Source organism: Condylura cristata, unplaced genomic scaffold (assembly GCF_000260355.1).
Source record: "Condylura cristata isolate star-nosed mole 26May11 unplaced genomic scaffold, ConCri1.0 scaffold00043, whole genome shotgun sequence".
Classification (NCBI taxonomy): Eukaryota; Metazoa; Chordata; class Mammalia; order Eulipotyphla; family Talpidae; genus Condylura; species Condylura cristata.
In genome coordinates, this window is record NW_004567144.1 from 2,015,206 (window position 1) to 2,024,832 (window position 9,627).

The window sequence follows — 9,627 nt, forward strand, 5'->3', positions numbered from 1 at the left end:
AAAAAAAAAAAGAAAGAAAGAAACAAGAAATGTTGCTGAGGGTATGGAGAAAAAGGAACTCTCCTACACTGTCAATAGGAATGCAAATTGATGCAGCCAATATGGAAAGCTGTGTGGAGGTTTCTCAAACTGCTAAAAATGGAGCTTCTTTATGATCCAGCAATTCCACTCCTAGGTATCTACTTAAAGGGCACAAAACAAACAATTCAAAGGGACACCTGCACCCCTATGTTTATTGCTGCTCTATTTATAAAAGGGAAGATGTGGAATCAACCCAAAAACCCAAAATAGATGACTGGATCAAGAAGAAATGGCATATATACACAATGGAATATTACTCAGCAATCAAGAAATAAATTCATGGCATTTGGAGTAACATGGATGGAACTGGAAAAGATCATGCTTAGTGAAATAAGCCAGAAAGAAAAAGAAAAATGCCAGATGGTTTCACTCAGCAGGAGTAGATGGTTCGCTCAGCAGGAGTGTAAGGGATCAGGGAAGAAAAAATAATAAATAAATAAATAAATATATATATATATATATATATATATATATAATTGTAAGTAAAAAAGAACATCAACTAACAACTGTAAGCCAGAGACATTCTACAGGGGAGGAAAGGGGAACAGGATAAGAAGTGGGGTGGGAAGAGCACATGGGACTGTGGTGATGGAACATGGGTGAAGTGGTGTGGGAAGTCCACGGAGGCTACAACTGGATAAAAAAACTGTACAAAATGAAGAATAATTTTTAAAAATGTATTTATAAAATAGTAAAAAAAAAATCCTATCCAAAAAAATCTGAAGAAAACTATGGAAGTATAATAAAAAATATGGAAGAACAAAACAGTAATTTCCAAGACATAAACACAAATAGAACCAAAAAAAAGAAAAAGATATACAAATATACAAAAGAGTTACAAAGGGAAAGAATGAAGAAACACTTCCAGAATTATCTGACACCAAAAGGAAAGGAAATATAAGAGACACAGGAATTCCAAAAGCAGAAGAGAGAGAAAACTGCTGAAAAGCTAGGCAAGGAAATAATTGGAAATAACTGGAATATCTTCCCAAACTTGCAAAAGGAAATGAAAATAGACATACACAAAGCTAAAATGACAACAAACAACTTTAATTAAGAAATACACAACAAGGCACATAGTAGTAAAGTTTCTAGGAGTCTAAAAAAGAGAAAAGTAATGAAGCTGATTAGGAGGAAGAAACAGATCATCTATAAAGGAACAATGACTAGGCTAATACCAGATCTCTCTGAAGAAACATTGAAGTTAAGAAGAGAATGGAGACACATATTCAAAAAACTCTGAGACAAAAAATGTGAGCCAAGAATGCTTTATCATGCAAAGCTCTTCTTCCTGAATAAGGGAAAAATAATGACCTCCTCAGACAAATAAAATTTTCAGAAATTTGCTACAACTAAAAACCACTTCAAATAATATTACAAGAAGCCTTGGGATCAAAACCAATAGATTAATGAACACAAAGAATTGACTGAGAAATTTAACAGAACCATAAAATGATGAACAAAATGGCAGTAAGACTTCCTATGTCAATAATCATCCTAACTGTTAACAGGCTAAATTCACACAAACACACACACACACACACACACAAGACAGAGAGTAGCATGTTGGATTAGAGAATTCAACCTTTTGTTGCCCAAGAAGCACACCTAAGAGCCAATGAAAAAACAGGTTGAAAGTAAACGGTTGGAAAACAATTCTACAAGCAAATGACACCCAAAAGAAGGCAGATGTAGCCATACTTACATGTTTAAAATAGACTTCAAACTAAAAGGGTGACAAGAGATATGAACTGACATTATATAATGATCAAGGGGACAGGAAGACATAACACTCATCAATATATATTCACCAAATAAGGGAGCACCAAAATACATTAGACAGCTATTATTTCTGAAAAGATATAGGAAATAATACTTAAGTGGTAGGAGTCTTCAACACCCCACTCTCAACAATGCAAAGTTCAATGAGACAGAACATAAAGACACAATAGCACTAAACAAATTTCTAGACCACATAGGCCTAACAGACATCGATAGGATACTACACCTGCAAAAAAAAAAAAAAAAGGACAGGAAAAATTCCCATTTTCAGTCCACTCATATCAGTGACCTACCATCATCATCCTCTCATTCTCTACTTCATTGAGCAATTCAGCAAATTCCTTGAAGGATTCAGCTGGAAGGACAGAATAAAAGATTGATTAATTATTTGGCAGTGGCAGAGATATATATGATAGGAAATTGGGCATGCCCATTAGAATGACATATCAAATATAAAGTCAACAGGAGAATGAGTTTAGAACCTGCCGACTGTTTCATTTTCTATTTTCTTTTTTGTCACTCCTCATACTCAAAAGGTTTTACTTTCCCTCTAATTTAAAGGAGATATAATTAACATAAAACACTGTATGAGTTTAAGAGAAATACATAGTGATTCACATAGATTTAGAGAAAAGTAATTACTACACTATGTTTAGTTAACACCTATCACTTTATATAGTTGCAAAAATAAACGTTTCCTGTGATGAGAACTTTAAAATCAACTCTTAGTGACATTCATACATATAATGTAGCAGTAAGTGTTAACTATAGTCATCAAGTCGGACATTAAAATGCCCACAATTTTCATTTGTCCTGTACTAGAATTTTATGCCTTTGACCAATTTCACCCATTTCAACCAGCCCCCATACTTCAACTCTGGAGCAAATTCTATCAATCACAAATCTGATTTCTTTTCTATGCGTTTGGATTTCTTAGACTGCACATACCAGTAAGATCATGCAGTATTTGTCTATCTTTGTCTAATCTATTTGTTTTTTTTTTAATGATGGGATTATATTTTTGTTCTTCCATCTGTTCACATATTCCACTCACCCTCGACCAACCACCCATGCCATATCCCATCTACCTTCCTCCCCCATTCGCTCTATTAATTTCCATCACTATGTCCAACATTTATTGTTGTTTTATTTTGTTTGTGTGTTTCTGGTTATTTATATTTCACAGATGAGTGAAACAATTCAATATCTTTCAATTTATGGCTTATTTAATTTAGCATAGTCACTTCAAGGTTCATCCATTTTTTCCAAAAAGAAACTGTCATCTACTTCCACAAAGGTGCAGTACTACTCCCTTAACTACATATTACACAACTTCTTTATCCATTCATCTGTTGAAGGATACTTACGTTGGTTCCATGAATTGGTAATTATGGACAGTGCCACTATGAACTTTGGCATACATAGAGTATTAGAGTTTTCATATTTTAAGGACAGTTACCTAATAGAATTATTGCTGGGTCATACAGAATTTTCCTTTGTTATTTTAAGAAAACTCCATACTGTCTTCCATAGAGGAAATCTGCGTTTGTATTTTGCATACATTGCATTCCCATTAATACTGGATGAGAGTGCATTTTTAACCACATCCTCACAAACATTTGTTTTTCCGTTCTTTAGGATGTGGGTCATTCTAACAGAGATGAGGTGATTTCATTGAGGATTAGATTTGTATTTACCTTAAAGTAAGAATTGTTGAACAAATGTCCATATGTCTGTAGACCACCTGAATGTTTTCTTTAGAAAAGTGTCTACTTAGGTCTTTGGGTTATTTTTTGACTGGGTCAACTGTCTTTTTGTTGTTGGATTTTATACTTTGTATATTGGAAATTAGTCTCCTTTCAGATGTATGATGAACAAGTATTTTTTGATTCTGTAAACTGCCTTTCTGTTTTAGTGTTTGTTTCTTTTGAGATTCACAATCTTTTTTCTTTAATGTAATTCAACTTAATTTTTATGTTGCTTTTCCTTGCCAATGGGATAGAGCTCAAAATACATTTTAGTATAGCTGTCTTATAATGTGTCCCCTATGGTTTATTTCAAATATTTTATAGGTTTGGTTTTTATATCCAGTCTTTATTCCATTTTGAAATAATTTTGTGTATCAAAAAACCTAATTGAATAACTCAGAGTCTCTCCAAAGAAGAGATGTAAATGTTCAAAAAGCAGATGGAGAGATGTTCATCATCTTATATTATTTGAGAAAAGCATATCTAAATATCAATGAGATATTACCTTACACATGATAGTGGCTAGTCTCCAAAAGACAAGAACCAACAAGCATTGGAGAAGATGTGGAGATAGGGAAACACTAATGTAATGTTGGTGTGAGTGTATATTTGTGTAACCATTACCAAAAGCATCATGCAAATTATTTTTTAATAATATAAGTTTATTTTTACATCATTTTGTGCATTTTTCCATCTCAGTTGTAATCCCCGTGGGTTTCCCATCACCAAATCACCCATGTGCCATCACCATAGTCCAGTGCATTTCCCTCCCCCCACTGTTTTTGATCCCATTCCCCACTCTACCCCCATAAAATGTCTCTGGTATATAACTGTTCATTATTATCATTATTTTCTTGCCTGGTTCGTTATATTCTTGCTACGAGAGAAACCATCGGTATTTTTCCTTTTCTTTCTGGCTTATTTCACTAAGCAAACATCAGCATATTCTTAAAAAAATAAAAATATAAATTCTCTATGATTCACTTATCACAACTATTGGTAAATGATTAAAAAAACCCAATTCAAGGAAATATACAGAACTATGTGCTTACTACAGCACTATTTACAATAGTCATGAACCAGAAGTAAATTAACCTTATAAAACCAGATGAGTGGACTAATATGATGTGGTATATAAAAGCAATTTTTCAACAATAAAAAGATGAAATTCTGCAATTTGCAACAGCATGGATGTACTTAAAGTTATTATGCTTAGTGAAATGAGTAAGAGAAAGACAAACACCATAAAACCTTATCTGTATATGGTATAGAGAAACAACAGAGTTATTAATGAAAACAAAATGAAACTTATGGACTATAAGAACCATTAGAGGAAACCAGAGGGAAGGAACAAAGTAGATAAGGATAAATCAATTCAAAGGGGACCAACCACAAAACTGATCATTTTCTGATGAGCTTAATAGTATATAAACATGCTGATTTTTTATGATGAATACTTAAAACTTATATAGTGTTATGTAACTATATATAGATATAGATATAAATAAGTGACTGATACAAATGGTTTCATGTTAATATATGTAACATGGATGAAATCTAGACAATGGAAATGTAAACTAAGAAACATAAAAGGAAAATTTAAAAAATGAAAAGACAAAAGCACACTAAAAAAATTAAAAATAACAAATAGCCAATAAACATTCATGTACCAATAACAACCTAAATGGCAAGTGGTATGAATTCAATAATTAAAGAGTGGATGAATGGATTTCAAAACAACATTCAGTCTTTTTCTATTTATAGGAAATCCCTGATATCAACAAAGACAATCATGGATTTAGATTTAAGAGCAAGGCAATAAAAAATATCAGTAACAGCTATAAATATATGAAGTAAAATCACACAAAAGTGTTGAATGAACATTTCTTAAAGTGCACATGGAACATATTTAAGAAAACATATGTTTTGACTCCAGTCAATGCTACACATGACAAAATGAATCATACCTTATTGAAGTCAAATCAAGTGTTTATTCTGACCATAATACCATAGCTAGCATTCAACTAAAAAAAACACACACACAAGGAAAAGCATAAAATATATGAAAACTAAACAATATACTACTGAGCTGTTAGATTAAAGGTGGATTTAAAGCAGAAATCAAAATAATAACTTGATGCACTATCACAAGGGGAGAGAGGAGAGAGTGTAGATCATGGAAACAGCAAGATGGCCGAATGGACTGTGGCAGAAGATTATGGATGTTTCTTTGGTGCATGTGGTGTGGTAACATAAATCTGAAGAGTTATGAATCTATACCTCTAAATCATAAGATATTGGAAAATTTAAACTAATTCAATATAATAAAATTTAAAATAATACCTCAAGTGGTCAGAACTTGGGGAAGCAGCAAAATTTAAGAGGGATGATTATTGTAAATCAAGCTCACATTAAGAAGAAAAATACACCCATGAAATTTTAATTTAGGTGTAAAGCAACCAGAAAAAAAGAAAGAATAAAAGAGTAGATATGAATGAAACAGAAAGCAAAGTGACCTTATAAAATAATGATGAAACCAAGATTTGGTTCTTTGAAAATATGAATAATATTTAAGAAAACCTCCAGATAGGTTAAAAATACGTTAACATACATAATATAAAACGAAAGAGGAGAAACACACCACAGATAGTATAAAACTACAAAAGCCTAAAGCATAAAACCCACAAAGAAACCCAGAACGTGAAACACTGGACTTTTCAGAGGAAACACTGTGGGTGAGGAGAGAGTGGAAAGACATGCTCAAAAAATTGTGAACCAAAAATTCTATATTAATTTCTTCTTTGATGCAAGGAAGAAATAAGTTACTTCTCAGCAAAGAGAAAAAAAACAGAAGAGGTATGCAAAAACTAGACTCTCCATTCCCAGAAATACTGAAAGGAACTCTAATAGAGAAGCTAAATAGAGAAACACCCAGAAAGAACTGAATTTAAAAGAAATCTAGAGAACAAAATTAAAGGCTAACTGACAGCAACAGATTTTCATATATCACTAATTGGTATAAATGTAATGAACTAAACTTGTTAGGAGGAAAGGATGTCCTGAAAGAACTCTACAGATACAGGTTTTGTGGGTTCCACCCCAGACGCCAGAATTAGAAATTCAAGCATCACCAAAGGGATGATTCCTAGGATCTGAGGGTGGAATTAATGCAGCAATTTTTGCATGGATATAAAACTGGACATTCTGGGCTTTGGGGTGTCTCTTGGCCTTGTGATTTGTGGTTGATCTCTTGCCTTTTCACTGGCTTTCAGTGTGCTATGGGGTTCCAGGTCAGTGAAAGTGGTAGAATGCATTAACCAACTTCTCTCTCTCTCTTTTCCTGAGTTATTCATGTCCCTTTCCCTGGTAAATAAACCCACTATTAACCTTTTTGTGTGTGCTAGCAGTTGAAATTTGTTGTAAGTCCCTTTTAAGTCCACAGGTGAAGACAGTCAAGCAACCCAATTCACTAGGGGTTACCCTGTAACAAACTCACAAATTAAAAGACACAAAGTATCTGACTGAATTAGGAAACAGAATCCAACCTACTTTTGTCTCCTGGAAACACATATGAGCTCCACAGATGCACACAGGATCAAAGTAAAGGGTTGGGAAACAATCCTACAAGCAAATGAGACCCAAAGGAAGATGGAAACAGCCATACTTATATCAGATAAAATAAATTTCCAGTTATAAAATGTAACAAGAGAGAGGTGGAAGCTACATAATGATTAAGTCAACAATATCAGGAGAACATAACACTCATCATTATATATTCAATAAAGGAAGGAACACCAAAATATATTAGGCAACCACTATTCATTCAGGGAAAAAAAGACTTCTTTTTTTACATATTGAACCCAACAATGTATTGAAAGGATAACAAATAAAACACTCCAATCTCATCAATGAATAATAAGACAAAAAAAAATTAAAAGGGACAGAGTAGCTTTATGTAAAGTATTTGACCATATGGATACAATAGACATCTATAGAACCCTGTACCCTAAAAAAGAGTACATGAATTTTTATCAGGTACACAAAGGATATGCTATAGGATTCACTCTATATTGGACCACAAGACAAGTTCAAGAAGATATAAATTATATCAAGTGTCTTCTCAGATCATAAAGAACTAGAAATCAACTATAAAAGAAAGCAGGGAGGGCCCTACCCTCCCTGGTGGCGCAGTGGGTTAAAGCACAGCACTAAGCATGAGTTTGACCCCTGCCCCAGAGCTACAGACCTCTCCTGACCCCACCCGCTGCTGCCCTCCACAGTGTACTTCATCAATCTGCCTGTTCTGCTCCCCACTCTGTCCCTGGTGAATGTTCTCACTGCCCCTACAACCTCTGGCCTGTACCCCAGTTCTGTATGCATAATAATAAATAAATCTTAAAAAAAAAGAAAGCAGGGAAATCCTCTAGTATGTGGACACTGAATACACTGCTGAAAGAATACAGGATCAATAAGGAAATTAAAAAAAAAATCCCTTGAAACAAATGACAATGAGAAAACAACCATGTAGAATGTATCAGACAAAGCAAAACAGTACTAAGAGGGAAGTCTGTGAAGAAACAAGAGCCCACATAGAGAACATTGTTTCTCATCCTGAGGAACAACAAAGTAAAGCAAAAACTTCAAAAGCAAGTAAAGGAAGGAAATAGTAAAAATTAGAGCAAAAAGTTAAAAATATCAGTGAAAACAAAAGCTATTTCTCTGAAAAATATGTTTCTTAATAGACAATCATCTAGGGGCAACTCTAAGGAAGAAAAAAAGGAGAAAACTAAAATAAAATGGATAAAAAAAGAAAGCTGAAACGTTAGAGCTGACACTGAAAATTCAAAAGATATGAGATTATTATGAATATTTATAGGCAAGAAAGTTAAACAACCTGGATGAGATGGACAGATTCTTTAAACTGTACAATAATCCAACACAAAGGCAGAATAATAGAAAATCTGAACAAGCAAATCTCACACTAGGAAATTGAAACCATAATAAAATCTCCAAAAAAATAGAAGTCCAAGATCAGATGGTTTCACAAATGAGTCCTACCAAAGTTTGAAGGATGAATTAGTAATACCTATCCTACTCAAACCCTTTCAAACATTTAGAAGAGAAGAATATTCAAAAACACATTTTACAAGGCCAGAATTATGCTAATAACAAAACCAAACAAAGACAATATATAAAAAAGAAAACTACAGAACAATCTTCTTAAAAGACAGAGATGCAAGAAATCCCAATAAAAATTTAGCAAAGTAAACCCAACAAGGTATTGAAGGAATCACACATAAATGACCAACTGGCATTTAGAATATGAACACAAAAATGTCTCAACATATAAATATGAATCACCATAAATTACCACATCAATAAAAGAAAAATAAAAACCATATAATATTATCAATAGATGCTGAGGAAGCATTTGTAAAACTCAACATTCATTCATGATTTAAAGACAGCTTTTGAAAAACTGCAGATAAATGAACATACCTTAATATAATGAAAATCATATATGTGTGAAACCCACAGCTAGTATTTAATAGAGAAAAACTGAAAAACTTTCCACGAAGACCTGGTATATTACAAGGAAATCCACTCTCTGCAATACTATTCAACATATTATTTTAAGTCCCAGCTGGAGCAACTGGGTGAAAGAAAGCTGTAAAAGTAATCCAGGCCCTTCTCTGGTGGTGCAACAGGTTAGGACCCAGTCTTGCAAGCTGGCTCAGCTGCTTCAATGCAAGTATGATCCCTGGCCCTTGCCCCAGAGGTGATTCTCATGGGATGGCAGATCTCTCCTGACCCGCCTACTGCTCCCCTCATCAGTATACTTCATCCATATGCCTGTTCTGCCCCCCATCCTCTGGCTTGTACCTCAGTTCTGTATGCATAAATAAATAAATCTTTTTTTAAAAAGTAATCCCGGCCCTCCCTGGTGGCGCAGCGGGTTAAAGCACAGCACTGAGAATCTGAAGCCACTTCCGCATGAGTTCGATTCCCGCCTGCC

General features: G+C 33.9%; 1 protein-coding gene across 4 annotated transcripts in view; it reads right to left on the bottom strand.

Moving 5' to 3' along the window:
- OPHN1 (oligophrenin 1) overlaps positions 1-9,627 on the bottom strand; it is a 487,931-nt gene that overhangs the window by 276,648 nt on the left and 201,656 nt on the right. For all 4 annotated transcript variants that reach the window (XM_012733926.1, XM_012733925.1, XM_004694439.2 and 1 more), the window contains exon 4: positions 2,157-2,218. In XM_012733926.1, the coding sequence (XP_012589380.1) occupies positions 2,157-2,218 (62 nt within the window). The remainder of the gene's footprint in view (positions 1-2,156; positions 2,219-9,627) is intronic.